The 15,630-nt window shown below is 41.5% G+C and overlaps 1 protein-coding gene across 3 annotated transcripts in view; it reads left to right on the top strand.

Moving 5' to 3' along the window:
• Positions 1-15,630, top strand: part of NALCN (sodium leak channel, non-selective) — a 281,346-nt gene that overhangs the window by 114,140 nt on the left and 151,576 nt on the right. For all 3 annotated transcript variants that reach the window (XM_061629379.1, XM_061629378.1, XM_061629380.1), the window contains one exon: positions 487-573. In XM_061629379.1, the coding sequence (XP_061485363.1) occupies positions 487-573 (87 nt within the window). The remainder of the gene's footprint in view (positions 1-486; positions 574-15,630) is intronic.

Raw genomic sequence — 15,630 nt, 5'->3', positions numbered from 1 at the left:
TTAACTTTTTAACTGCCTCTTGAGTAGCTGCTCTTAATTGCCCCAGTGTCAGTTTCTGTTTCTCCGATGGGAGGAGTTTTATTTATTTATTTATTTTCTTGTTTATTACTGCACATTTTTATAAAAGATTATTTAAAGGGGCAAAATAAAATGCCAGCTTAACAACATTGGGCAATATCTGAAAACTCTATAGCTACTCAGTAAGCCAGCGACGGAAAAGCCTGCCGTGAAGAGTGGGGTTTTACCAGTCTTCCGACTATTTTCCAGTCTGGAATGCCTCCCAGGGAAGGGAATTTAATAATTACAGTATGAAAGCAATGGAGTCTGAGTTGCATTCTCTAATAGGAAGAAATTTCTTTCACTCGTCAGAATGCAAGACTAGGCAGAATAGAGTTAGGAGAAAACATATCACTGGTTTTGTTTGTATATTTGAGCACAAAAATTGCTTCTGACAAGTGTTTTCTGACAGGTGTTTTTTCCCTCCAGATGTTTCATGAAGATGCTATGGGAGGATGGCAGCTAGTAGATGTTGATGTGAACAAGCCTCAGGGCAGAGCTCCAGCATGTCTGCAGGTAGTGCATTTTTTTTTAAAAAAAAAAATAAAGATATCAGTGCAGGGAACCAAGTGGGAATGTTGCTGTGTCACTGTTTAAAACACCAAGTGTAGATTCATGTGTGTTCAAAGTAATATGTAATGAATGCCTAATGTACATAATAGCCAGTCATTGTGTACATTTACCGCACCTCAGGAAAGCGTGTGTATAATCTGTTTATGAAGAGGGGATACATACTGTCAAAAAGGGTTTGGGGAGTGTGCTTATTTCAACGGTTTTTGTGCGTTCTCTGGGCATTGTGCATAATCAACAGGCCTTGGGAGATGTGCATATCTCAGTAGGGTTTTTTTTATTACTCTCAGGATAATGTGCATAGTATCCAAGACACAGTGTGTACTTTGTCCAGTCAATATGCCCTTTCACCAGTCAATATTTATAGCTTCTAAGAAATATGCCTTTGGTTGTTCTCTAGTTATGGTCAACATGCATAGTCTCCAGGAAACATACCATTGGTTGCTGTCTCTTCAAGGGTTCAAGACTGGATGTTGGCCAGTCAGAAATCTTTTCAGCTAGAAACATGAGTTTCCAAAGTGATGTCATAAAATATAAATTCATATTGTGGTCAATATGGGAACATATCTAAAATCCTAAAATCTTCCATTTCAAAATAGGAAGATGAAAATGGGCAAAAAAAATAAAAAAAAATTTTCTCCCTTAAATACATAGTATCAGCTGGTATAGCACAGCAGGAGTCCAGAGTCTGTGAGTTCAAACAACATATACAGGAAATTTGAAGAACACTCAGAAGGACATTATTTCAAAGCAGAAGTGGGGAACCCTGGGGGCTAGATGCAACCTGCAGCCAGATTTCCTCTAGTTTTCTGGGTCCCTTCCTAACTGTGGAAAAGGGCTTTGATGTTGTGCGAAGTGTGCAATTACGGCTCCTTCCTTTGCAAGATATGTTGCAATGAGATTAAAGCAGAGGGGAAAGTGTCACAGCAAGCTTGCAGATACGCAAAACGTAGTGCATGCATTTTGTAATTGCATGCATATGTTTTTCAGAATGCAACTGCATTTGAAGTTTGTCTTTAAATAGCTGTAAAGCAAGGTTTGTAGTTCAGCCGTGCATTGAGCATACTTTCATTCTTCTGGGATTATTGAGTTCTCTCCTGGGATGACTGATTACTATTCAGTCAGGATAAAGGGTGTTGGAGGATCTTTGTTGTTTGTTTGTTTTAACAAACTTTGAAAAAAGAGTCTCTGTAGAAAATGAAGTATGTGCCTCTGTTTCCATGGAACTAGCTGTGTGAGAGTGTGTGGGGAAGGGGAAGACACATCTATACCATACATTTAAAGCACATTTACACCCTTTAAGAATAACAGCTTCCTCCAAATAATCCTGGGAACTGTAGTTTGCCCTCACAGAGGCACAATTCTCAGCACCTTAACAAACTACAGTCCCTAGGATTATTTTGGGGAACCCATGTGCTTTAAATGTATGGTGTGGATGTGACCAGAGAGAGTGTTTTTGGCCAGTCAGCACAAAACAACAGAATTCTGGCATCTACATTCAGGCAGATGGTTGGGTATACCACAGGGTCTCATGTTTCTCCTCCATATCTCCAGTTTCATCAGACTGTGCTCCCCTGAGTGGCAACACCTTCAGTCTGAGCAGGCATCTAAGATACCACTATTGAACAGGGTTGGTAAGATATCTGAAGAGGACAATAAATATTTCCCATCAGGCACAGGAGCTCTCTAGACTCCCTTAATATCCATTCTATAGGAGTCTCAATGATGCTATCTCTCTATGGGCATCCTGACCATCCTCTGACACAGGCCACCATATCAGCTTCATACCACCTGCACTCCTTTTCCTCCTTTGCTACAGGGTAGAGAGTCTTATATTCAGCTTCTCCTTAACCCAGAACAAGATGTACAAACCAAGAATGCTGCTTAGCCCTCTTGGATGTTCCACAGAATGTGAGATTGGCAGAGCTATTAGGACGGTGGGACCTTTGATCGTTTTTATAGCAGCTTCATAACTAGCATTACTCGGGAATTCTGAGGAACCAAAACATTGGTACAGTTTTGAAAAATTAACTCTGCCATCTTGATTGAAAATAGTGTCCAATTGTATCCAAACTTGGATGAAATTCTGGTCCTTGATCTCAGGAACTCTCATGTAAAACTTAGTTAAAATCAGCACAGTTTTTAAAGGATCAGCCCATCGTCTTGATTCAAAATGGTGTCCAGTCTGTGCAAACATAGATGAAAACCTGCACCTTGATCTTTCATGCAAAGTTTGGTTACAATATCTTAAGAGGTTTCCAAATTCATAGAGAACAGACGAACAACTTTCCGAAACATGTAGATTTATAAAAGTATATACATGCTACTTTTTTGGGCATAGCCCACCCAAAACAGTTCACTATCAAATACAATGCAATAACAACCAAAAAACTAAGCACCAATGGCATCAATATAAAGAATCATGTTAAGATATAAACCAGAAAAAGTATGTGTGGCCTCTTGGGGGTGTGTGTGCTATGTTAGTGTACCTACCAAGACCACAGAATTACTTGGTGACAACAGCTGCAGCAGAGGAGTAGTTATTGCTGTTGTTGTTACTGCTGCTGATAATTAATAATAATAATTCTTGCCCACTTTTCACGACAAGGTCCCAGGACAGGTTACAATAATTTAAAAATACAATATTAAAATCAGTTCTTAAGGAGCCATCATTTTCTTTCCTTTTTTAATTTTTAAATACATTTATATATACATGTAATTGTGCTTTAACAATCAAGGTTACAACATATATGTATTCAAGGAAAACATAATCCAGTTCATCCGGATAGATCTCAAATGGGATTGATAATAATTACACAGATAACTCAACTCAGTCAGTATTAAAGATCTAGCCACCCCTGTAAGTTACCCAATATCATTCTGTCTTCATATTTTCTTATTCATTTTAATTCTAGATTAGTAAGTATTAACTAGTGGCTTCTGCCCCTGCACACGTTGCATGGCTAACCAGCCCTACTACTACCAATCCCCTCAGGCCTTGCCTCCCTCCCCTTAGACCTGGCCAAGCCTCTCCAAGCCACAGGTAGCCAAGCCTCAACCCCCTTTAGATCTTCTCCTATGAAGAGGAGGGAAGCAGAGGAGGGAGGTGGCCAGCTGAGATGAGCTGCACAGGAAGACCTGCCCCAGCCTGCCCTGATTGTTCCTCTGTGGTTTGCTCAGCCACCGCTTCAGTCACTCACCTGCCACCTGCTGTGGCCCCACAACATTGGCCCTGCTGCCTTGCTTGTTTGCCTAGCTTACTTGCCCACCTCCCTGTTGCCCCGCTCCCCCCCCCCCGTCCTGCTTAGCCCACCTGCCTCCATGGATTGTTGTCATCACACTGTGTGGTGGCAGCCTAAGAAAAATATAGATATCGGAAGAAATTCCAAAACAACAGAACCAAATACAATAAAGTACACTAAAATGATAATGTAAATATAGTAAAGTAATAAATACAAATACAGTCATCTAGCTATGATAATAAACTGATGAATGCTTTTAAATTAGTTTGGATGAATTATAGCAGTTAATACCTATGTTGTTATGTGCCTTCAAGTCGATTATGACTTATGGTGGCCCTGTGAATCAGCGACCTCCAATAGCATTTGTCGTGAACCACTTTGTTCAGATCTTGTAAGTTCAGGTCTATGGCTTCCTTTATCTACCTCTTGTTTGGCCTTCCTCTTTTTCTACTCCCTTCTGTTTTTCCCAGCATTATTGTCTTTTCTAGTGAATCATGTCTTCTCATTATGTATCCAAAGTATGATAACCTCAGTTTCATCATTTTAGCTTCCAGTGATAGTTCTGGTTTAATTTGTTCTAACGCCCAATTATTTGTCTTTTTCGCAGTCCATGGTATGCGCAAAGCTCTCCTCCAACACCACATTTCAAATAAGTTGATATTTCTCGTATCCGCTTTTTCCATATTTATTCCTCGTTGTTGTTGTTATGTGCCTTCAAGTCGATTATGACTGATGGCGACCCTATGAATCAGTGACCTCCAAGAGCATTATTCTTCATTAGGTTCATCAATAATGCCCAATTATCATAAAAACAATCCCCCCCGTCCTGAAACTGAAGGTACTATGTAATATAATGCCATTTCTACAATACTCCAGATATTAACCAACCACATTTTCAGTTTTCCATAATGCCCATAATGTAGCGTTATTCTGGGGAATTGTGGGAAAGTAAAATTGTAGACCCCATGGGGATTAACATGGTGGATCTTCACCGGAGTAGCACTGTTTTGGGGGGCATTATGGTAAATGAAAATGGTGGCTGCCTGACACAGCCACCTGCATTTATTGGATGAGAGCACCAGCCATAGCAGGCATCAGCTCAGCAGTGTGCTCTACCTTTGTGCTGTACCCCAGTAGCTACCTGTGGGTAATATGTATTGATGCCAGGCCTGTGTGATACATTGTAGTGAGCTTGGAAGGGGAAGAAACATTGTGCCTATGTCAGCTGGTGTCCTTTCTATCAATGACTCTGTGGTTACAAGATGTCTCCAGAACATTTGCAGGTTAGACGCACATTATAACGGCCTCAAACCGATCCCGATGTGTGATAGAAAATTGTCATAGAGACAAGCCTTAAGTCTTAACTAATACATGCTGGCAGTTTTTTTTTATGTTTGCTTTTGCATTGCTTTTGCTTGATCCATGTACAAATATAAACCAAAGGTAAATAGTGTGTACAGGAGGGAAACTTTGTGTACAGAAGTGAACACATGTGCTGCCTTAAAAAGTTCTGCCTTTATTTGCATGGTAGGGAATGTTGGCCATTAATGAAGCAGTGGCACCTCAAAGCACACACCCAACAGGAGTACAGTAATCAAATTACTAGGTACGTGTTTTCTTGGAAATAGCCTTGATAATGGTTGGTTCAGCTTTTGTTCTGCAGACAATATTCAAGGCAATACAGTGGGCAAAACATCAGTGAGGAAAAAGAAATTGCAGAAAAGTAAGAAGCGATTCGGGGATTTGGCCTGAGAGCTCAGAAATGGGAAAATTGGAGGGAGGGAGGACACCATACATACTGAAGGGTGATTTAACTAACTTTGAAGTGCTGTCATGCCAAATCTTCACTTTTTTTTGTTTGGTTATAAATTTAGAGGAGTTTGGGAAGTGGTTTGGGCATGCTGGGAATGCAGCTGTTCAGAGGAAATCTTGGGAGGGTGCATCCTATGTGCTAGTTTGTATAGTTGCTTCATTTGTGCCCCTCAAAATCATGTTCTCCCTCTGTAAATCAGTTTCCAATATTCTGTTATACCCTAGGATGACCAAGAAAGTAGTTTGGGAGTCACCGGATTGTGCACAAAACCTGTCCCTCACTGTAGTAGCTGGGGCCATCAGGGGAGGAAGCAGGCTTAGCCCCTACCCATATCTCTTAGCTCTCCTTCATATAAATGCACGGCTGACATTCACTTGTGAGTAAAAATTGAAGTCCTTGCTGAAGGCAAAACCTGCCCTGCACATTCGGAAGGGAGTCCCAACCCCTACGGATAAAGGCCCTGGTGTTGGCATGTGTGCGTTGTTGCATGAAACAGCATACATTACGTTGGAGTTAAGTTGAGCAAGAAACTTCTTCAGAGCATTTAAATCATGTAAGAGTCTTTATTAAGACATTAAGGCTTTTCAGCAGTTCCCCCCCCCAGCTCTACAGCACATTTCTCTTCAAAAGCAAAAGTAAGACAGCCTCTCAGTTCAGAGGCATGGTGCAGAAGGGCAGCCTCACAGATCAGAGGCATAAAGCAGAAGAACAGAAGAACCAACAACTGGCTGTTACAACTTTCCCAGCTGTTATCTCCCGTTACCATGACAACCTGTCTGACCTTCAAGTCTGCTCTCTCAGGCCAGACATGGCAGATAAGACTGCTTCTCAAAACACATACTTGTAACTTTCCAGACCTGATGAAAACATCCTTTGGCAGTACGGCCTAATGCCAACAGTCCCCCTTTTTTATCATGTCTGTAAATCCATTACAACAATAATACATTTCTACAATACATCTTGCAATACATTTCAGTACATTACATCATACATTTTCAGTTCAGTTCAGTACAGTTCAAAATTACATCTCAGTACAGTTCAAAACTTTATTCACTCAAACTTTGGTTCAACACATGTCAAATAAAGTGTCTCAGGATCCATGTCTACAACTTTATTCATTCCAGGACTTGTTATTAATCCCACGGTAAATCTGTCAGGCGGTTTGCCTAAATTTGCTCTCATAGAGCGTCTTAAAGGAACCAGAGCTTCAGCTCTCTCTGCCCCCCCATTTGTGCTTGTGCTTGGCACCGCGTGCCCAGGATCTTCCATTTCCTCAGCTTTTCGTTTCTTTGATCTGCGTTTTCCACAAATGAGCTCATTCACAGCAGCTCTGAGAGGAATTTGTGTACCTTCCACTTTAATGTCAAGATCTGGCTTAAATGTCTGTGATGGTGTTCGTGTTTGTGTGCCACCTGTTCCTGTAAGAATAACTGTCTGCCTTTGATCCCAAGGCTTCTCTGAGACTTTAATGCTTCTGCTCAGAATTAACTGCTGTGTTTCTGGACACCAAACTCTGAAATATGCATTCTGAAATCCCAAAACAAAACCTTGCTGTGTTCTGGGCGCAAGCTTGCCCCTCCTTTTTCCCTGTGGAATGTGGATCCAGCACCTTGCCCCGAATTTTTGAATGTGTTCTATTTTAGGCTTTCTGCCAGTAAGTTTCTCATAAGAAGACATTCCAATAGCACTGTGTAACACCCTGTTGTGAATGTAATTCGCATAAAGAATTGCTTCTGCCCAGAAAGAATTCCCTAAACTGCAATCCAGCAGCATGGCTCTCATTGCTTCCCCAAGCACCATATTTTTTCTCTCAGCAGTTCCGTTGGAAAACGGGCTAAATGGAGCAGTGAAATTCTGGTTTATTCCCTTTCTCTCCAGAAAGTCACTCAATGCCTTACTCGTGAATTCCCCACCTTGATCTGAGTGAATCGCTTTCACAGTGACGTCATGTTGAGTTTCGATTCTCTTAATGAACAGTTTCAGCTTCTGCTCAGCTTCACTTTTATGCTTTAACAGAAAAACATGACAAAATCTTGAAAAATCATCTACCAGTACCATGAAGAATTTCGCACCTCCTCGTGAAGCATTTATTGGCCCTGATAAATCAACATGAACTAGCTGGTAGGGAGCTGTTGTGGTTCTCTCAGCCTCCCGGTTTATTGGTGCAATAGTCATTTTAGCTTGATTACAAGAATCACAATCCATTATCTGTCCACAGTCTCTTAAACGCATGTTTTCACTGTGCAAAGGGGTTTTCTTAATCGTGTCAAGGTTTGCATGCCCCAGCCTTTGATGCCATTCATGAACGCAGCCCTGATGTACCTGTGCCTCAGCATTTAACACAGCACACCCTGCTTGACTGCTCTTTATTACATACTGTGAATCATTAAGGCTTCCCTGCATGCACACTTTATCTCCCCTCATTATAAAACATTGGTCTTTGTGGAACAAAATTGAATAATTACAACTCACCAGTTTGCTCACTGACAAAATATTATGAGCCAATTCTGGAACAAACAAACAATCTGACATTATTTCAAGCTTGTCAAATCTCACCAGACCTTTAGCTTTTACAGATTGCCGTGATCCATCAGCAAGTAAAACAAAGTCCTGCTCATCTGTAGACGTGTAAAACAAACTTCTGTCTTTGATTAATATATGGCTTGCTCCGCTGTCAAGCAGCCAGTTAATAGGTCGTAAATCTTGAGAGTTCTGTTTACAAACAAAGTTCACACTTCCCTGCTTCAAGCCTCCGTCCCTGGAGTTTCGCTTGACTGGACAGTTTTTACGGAGATGCCCACGAGCCCCACAGGCAAAACAAGACTTCAGCCGCTGCTGCTCCCGCTTGTTTTCCTGTCTGCTTTCGACAGCCTGCTCCGGTTCGGCACTTTTCTCCTCCTTGCTTCTGACAGCCTCCATCAGCTCGGCTCTCTGCGCCTTCTGCCTCTGCTGCCATTCCTGGGACAAATCCTGCAACGCGTCCCACATCTGTTTTGCCGATGGCTCATCTCTCACACACATCAGTTGAGAATCCGATAGAGCCAAGATTATAAACGCCTGCGCCCTCTGGTCTCGACGCTTCCAGGCCGCGGTCGGTACCGCCGGGGGTTTTTCTTTAATCACGTCCCATAAATCCTCTGTTATCAGCAAAGCCCGCATCCTCGGCTTCCAGCTGCCATAATTATTTTCATTAAGCCGTTCCATCGGCAAGCCTCCCCCAGACAGGTTTACAGCCATGTTGCTCACCTCCGTCTGGTTCAATCAATCAAGCTGCCCTCTCTGGAACTCCGTCTGCCATTCAGACCAGCAACTTACTCCCGTGTAATGCGCTGTGGATCTGGGCCCATAACCCCTGTTGGTGTGTGTGCGTTGTTGCGTGAAACAGCATACATTACGTTGGAGTTAAGTTGAGCAAGAAACTTCTTCAGAGCATTTAAATCATGTAAGAGTCTTTATTAAGACATTAAGGCTTTTCAGCAGTTCCCCCCCCCTCTAGCTCTACAGCACATTTCTCTTCAAAAGCAGCCTCTCAGTTCAGAGGCATGGTGCAGAAGGGCAGCCTCACAGATCAGAGGCATAAAGCAGAAGAACAGAAGAACCAACAACTGGCTGTTACAACTTTCCCAGCTGTTATCTCCCGTTACCATGACAACCTGTCTGACCTCCAAGTCTGCTCTCTCAGGCCAGACATGGCAGATAAGACTGCTTCTCACAACACATGCTTGTAACTTTCCAGACCTGATGAAAACATCCTTTGGCAGTACGGCCTAATGCCAACACCTGGGGATGGGGTGCATGATATGCCGTACCCTCAAGGGCCCCTTGCATTACACAAGCTCTCCTTCCACATTCATCTATCCATCATGATGCATCTTTAGTTAGCAGTTAATAAAAGGAGTGATTATTTGTTCCACCAAAACGTTCAGCTGCACAAAGATATTTCATGTTTTGTTCTAAAGATTTGACTCACAAAAATGGGTCTTTTTTGTAATATTTTATCATGAAATATGTGTTTGTGGCTTATTAATACTTTCATGGTGTCACTGGCTGTTGCCGAATCTGATTATATTCCTGGGGCTATGTTCTTGCTGCCTGTGGCATCTAGGATGTTTGTAAGTACAAAGTAATCCTTATTAATTATTTGCTTTCTTCCATTGTTATGAACCATTTGGCATAGCCTCCTACTAGGGAACTTGCTTGGATAATTTATTTGCTCTTGCTATTGTCACTGGTATAGTGTATTTTAACTTGCAGTAACTTCCTGCCTACCATAAATTGCACCTGCTGTTACTGTGTGCAGTTCTCTGTCTCATGGAAACAGTTAATCTAAATGCTAGGTTTCAAAGGATTTCTTTCCTAAGCCTAATATTTTTATCTTGTATGAAAGGCATGCTTTCTGTTTTATTGTTCCTACTCTTGTTAAGAGTCCAAAATAATAGGGGGAAATTCATTATTCATTTACATTACTTTTCTCTTATTTTTTTTGTTTCTATTGCTGAATGTTCTTTCTTTTTCTGATAACTTGCACAGAATATGCATAGTGTGATAAAGACATGCAGAAAAGAGTCAAGCAGCCTATCCTGGGAGTTTTGTGTCTGTCTTGTAACAGCTAACAATTTTACTTATCACCTGGATTAGTGCCAGCGTCCACATGCCTTCCAGATGCCTTGCCCAGTCACTTCTCTCCTAGCAAAGTCATATGAATTGTGAAGGAAATAAATAGTCTTGAACTGAATTTGGGGCGTAGAGGATTAGGAGGAGAGTTATGTTCATTTGTTTTGGTTCTTTGCATGTTGATTAATGGAATGTTGTGCATCAATGTTATGTTTCAAAACCCTAATTAAATAGTAGCTCTGTACCCAAACTTATTTGGGAGTGAATCTGAGATGGGACAGGGAATGGTTCTAAGGTCAGTCCAGAGCAGTTTGGCCTGATGATCCCCCAGATCGAAGCCACAGGGTGGGTGGGGGCGGGGGCTTGTGCACAGCCTTAAAGTCTATTCAATTTTATTTTGTGGTATCAAAAAAGGTCGGGGACTGGTGAAACATTTTAGAGTGCAAGAACCTAAGCAAGGTACTAAAGTATCAACAATTTTGAATGGAGACCCCAAAGACCATCAAAGAGGCCGTCCAAGACAACTGCTTCTTCATTGGTGGTCTTCACAGAAGCATACCTTTCATGTACCTATCCACTCAGGTCAACACAAATTTCCCTGCTCTGCTTATGGAACACAGCACTTCCAATACTGGGTGCTCCCGTTTGGACTGGCCTCTTCCTCTCACATATTCACCAAGCTGTGACTCATCTTCATCTCCAAGGTATCTCAGACAACTTCCTTATCAGATGTCTATTTCTTCTTTCAGCTCGAAACCAAATAGTCACTGTCAAGGTCCTGGGGTCCAGTCCCCTAACTTCTGGGCAATTGACCCCAGCCAGGCACACCCCATGCCTCCCTTACCAGAGTTGAGTTAAACCCAACCCTGTAAGGTAGATAGACTGCCAACATCCCTTAACGTGGTCTCCTACTCCGAGCTGAGGGTAACTCAGACTACCAATGGGCTGACAGAGATTCCCAAGACCAAAAACCAAATCATAACTCACAGCTCTGGAGCCTCAACCCAGTTCAATTCAGTAGCCAGTAGCTTTGTGGCCAAGGTACTGGCTTCAGAGCCAGAGTTTACAAGTAACACACACCACTTAATATGAGGTAGTTTATTAGTTAAGATATATGTGCATATAAAAAGCAGCACACAATTCCTTTAAGCCAAACACTACAGAGTTGGGCATAGTCAACATCCATACAAAAAGCTTTCTCACTATAGTTCCACACAGACATAAAATAGCAAAGCTTACCTAGCCTAAGCTAAATACTTACAGACAGGAAAGTATAAGAGCAGGTCCCCTTGGCTTCTTATATCAATAGACATCACACAGGTAATGGGATTTTGTCCAGCAACAATGAGAAGGCCAATTAGCCAATAACGACATCTCTTGATGATAGAATAGCCCAAAAGTTCACAGCAAGGATAAGCCTACTAATTTATGGCTACTTAGGCCTCCTGACCTTGGTACCAGGCAGTACAGCTGCCTCCCTTTTAGACCAACAAGTTGTAGCTGGATTGTATGAGACACCCTAATTTTTCCCAGCTTAAACCATTCCAGAAACCTATGCAAGATGTTCCCCACAATCCCTTCAGTTAAGCCATTTTATTTTGGCCAGTCTTAGCTGTTCTTGACAATAACTTTCTGTCTTGCTGGCTTCCTAGTAAATCCACCCAAGAGCCATCCCCAGCCAGTTCACAGGCTAGTCCTCCTGGGCGCCATACTTGACACCTCTGAAAGGACTGTGTCTCCCTCCCAAGATAGTATCACCAAAATATTCCAGTTGATCCTGCCACCCAAGTCCAGGAAATCAGATCTTGCGTCTCTCTCAGCAACTTAGAATGGTGATCTCATGCATAGATATTGTTTACTTGGATCATATTTCACTTCAGGCCCCTACAATGGACTCTTCTTCCCCACCAAGAGAACATTTCCAACAATTTACCCCTCCAGTTGCCTCTGTGCATAAAGCAGAATCATTCTGTCAGGCTCCACAGCTGGGGGGCTCAGTGCCAGGCATTGGTGACTCAGGATACCTGTTCAATAGCTAGATCTCCGTACAGCATTTATTGGCTCTGTGCAGTACATCATACCGCAAGACACATCCTTAATCAAGCCTATCTATTAGCATGCACTGACAACATGACAACCAAGGTGCCTCTGATTTGTCAATGAGGAATCAGGACCAGGTTGCTTTACCTATAGGCATCAGCTCTCTTCTCATGGATAGAGATGTAAAGGCCCAGGAGGAAAAATGGAAAAATTTGGGGAGGGGGGAGTTTCTCCCTATTCCCCCAATATTTCAGGTAAAAAAGGGGGGGAAATCTCTATTCATGGGTGGAACACCATCTCTCTTCCCTATCTGCCCACCACATCAAGAGGGAACTGAATGTCATAGCAGATTTTCTAAGCACTTTGGAGAATGATCTCTGAACTCCTCCATAATGTTGGAGCCTTGCTTTTTTCTGTTTGCGCTCTCTCCTTGGGTGACTTTATCAAATCCCATGGATTTCAGTACTATCTATGAGTTGATGACACCCAGCTCTACCTCTTTACCCTGGACTTCTCCCTGCTCCAACCAGTCCCACATCTCCACTTGCCTGTCTGATATATCCACTTGAACATTTCATTGCCATTTCAAACTCAACATTTCTTAGTTCAAATGAAATATGATTCCTCCTAAGCCTTCCTCTTTTCAGTCCTCGTGTAAAATAACAGTGTAGAAAAACCCACAGTCCAAAAACAAATTTTAATTTTTAAAAAAATGTCAACTGAAAACCCATTAAAAATTAAATCATCTCATACTCTTCATAAAGAAGACTGAAACAAAGAAACATAATAGAGAAGATGTTGCAATTTTAACTGACTTAATTACAGAGTGGCACTTTGGACATATGACAAGGAGTATTGTCTGGAGGTTAAAAGTTACAGAATGTTAGTGAAGGATTCAAGAAGCTGGACACAACATGCTCGGTACAGCTGGAAAAGAATGAGCTATATTGTGATGGATAGACTGAATAAGTGAGAGATGAGTTCTTGGTTGAGGAGGGAGAGTAAGGACCAGATAACATTCTATTTCGTTCAGAATTCTATTATGGTAGAAAGAGAGGGGAGGCTGAAATTACTCTTCCCCTTTCACAACAAATACCAATTTTGAAATTCATTGGGTTTGTTGATTCCAATCTCTTTCACCTGTGCTACGTCTGTGGCACTACAGTTAGATTAAGCTGATGTTCAGTGGTAATGGGCTCTGTAAGATGGAATCTTCCATCTTGCTTATTGGTGTTTTTTTCATGGAATTTTTCCAGAGAAGTAACATGGGGCCGACTTGCTTCATTTTTATTGTGTTCAAGCAACTTTTAATATACCTTAACAGTTCTCATGGCAATCTCCTTCCAATAATATAAAATGATCTTACCCAGGATCTGGATCATGAAAAAAATAAACATTGTCTGAGGTTCAACAAACTCCATTCCATCCAAAGATTGCAGACTACTCTGTAAAACTGTACTGAATCAAATGCAAGCAATATGTACCATTAACCTAAACATGATAAACTGGTAGTTTCTTTCAAACAACTTGTTTGGTCTTTTGAAAACAGTTTTCATCTAATGATTGATGAAAGTGAATACTAACGAGCTAACTAACGTTATCTCTATACTGTGCTGATTTATTATGCCTGGATTGAACTGTTTACCATTTTTCACACCTGAATTGTGTTCCATGATTTTTTGAGGGGAAGGGTGGAGGCTACTACAAAGTTCTTATCATGTGAAAAAGTTGGTTTTCTCTACATTAAGATGAAGCTACCTATCAATTGTCTATGAGTTTCTCATGTGTTCTCTCTTAGAATAAGATCTAAATTGCAGGTTTCAAGTAGCCTAGTTGTACAGCATGCATCAATAATTGTTTTTCAAACTTTGTCCCAGAGGCCCCATAATGGATGCTAGAGAGCTGGGGAGAGGGTTTGACCTCATATCCTCCCAGGATCTTTCTTAACTGCACCCCCATGAGACATCTCTAGAGAGGTGTCTGCTACATGTGTATAGGCAGCATTCTCCACTTACAGGTTCTCCCTGTGGTGAGTGGCCCTATCCCCTTCACATGTGAATGTGGGTGGCCCTATCCTCTTCACATGATTGTTAATCATGTTGATGGGTGAGTGGCCAAAGAGGGCTTTTGTAGTAAGGAAAGAATGTCCCTCAGGACCAGGTAGCATCAAAGAAGAGAACTGAATGATTCATTTGAGTTTTTGATGAAAAAGCCATTGTTTCTTAATTGCCACACTGGAAACTGAGTTAATAAACCTCCCCTCCCCTTTTTTGTTAATTATATGAAGGGAAATGGTATCTAATTCCTCTTCATGGAGTAAGGCATGACATGGGGCACTTTCTCTTGTTTAAGGTACCATTCCATTCCACTAAAGGAGTTTTGGGTTCCTGGGAGGTACTGGTTAGGATCCCCTGGGAGAAAGTTTGCAGAGTGGGCACAGTTCACTCTTTTGTTGTTGTTGTAAAGTCTTGCAATATTGCAACTCTGACTTACGCTGCCTTTGATCTAGGAGTACTGTGAACAATGAGTGAGTCTAATTTTGGCTGAGAGGAGGACTTACTCTTTCACAGTTACTGTTCCTCCTTCCCTATGGCTACTGATTTGGTACTAGCCATATGTGTGATAACACCTGCAAAAGGTGAGGAAAATGGAACCCTGCATTTTACCTGTGAGTTCTTTTCATTGTTCTGCAGTGGGTCTCACAATCTACCCTGAAGAATAGATGTGATAATAATCAGAAGCAGAAATTAGATAGGGGACCAAGAATGCATAACAAAACAAGGTTGCTTTTTCTGTGCTTGTAGATAAGATATTAAAGAGCATCTAGAATTAGATCACATTTCTGTTTTCCTTGGGGATGGATCCTATGGGCATAGAAGGAGAGGAGGATCCTTCCCTGTGGGTTGTGTCTTTTTACAGCATTAACAAGCTGGTGTTTGTGACCTCAAACATATTTTTATTGTGGTCTTTAGCAGCTAATTATGAACTGAGCTGCATAATTGGTATTGTGCTGATTTTGGATACTTTTGTCATTGTTGTGTTTTTTGCTGACTGTTAACAGTATCTTGATATAATAATGCCTGAAATTATTTGGATGCTTTAAATAGTTTGAAATTATATTTTATAACTTGTGAGACACATTGGGAAGATTCTCTTTTTCCCTTGAGAAGTGATATACAAATTTGTTAAGTGAATGAATAAATTAATGTTCTGGGGATGCTGGCATCACAATCCTATACATGTATAGTTGCAAGTAAGCCTCACTGATGTGTTTACCAGAACTCTCTTCCTTTT

This window comes from Rhineura floridana, chromosome 5 (genome assembly GCF_030035675.1).
Source record: "Rhineura floridana isolate rRhiFlo1 chromosome 5, rRhiFlo1.hap2, whole genome shotgun sequence".
In the NCBI taxonomy this organism is placed as follows: domain Eukaryota; kingdom Metazoa; phylum Chordata; class Lepidosauria; order Squamata; family Rhineuridae; genus Rhineura; species Rhineura floridana.
This window is presented reverse-complemented; position numbering and strand designations above follow the sequence as displayed.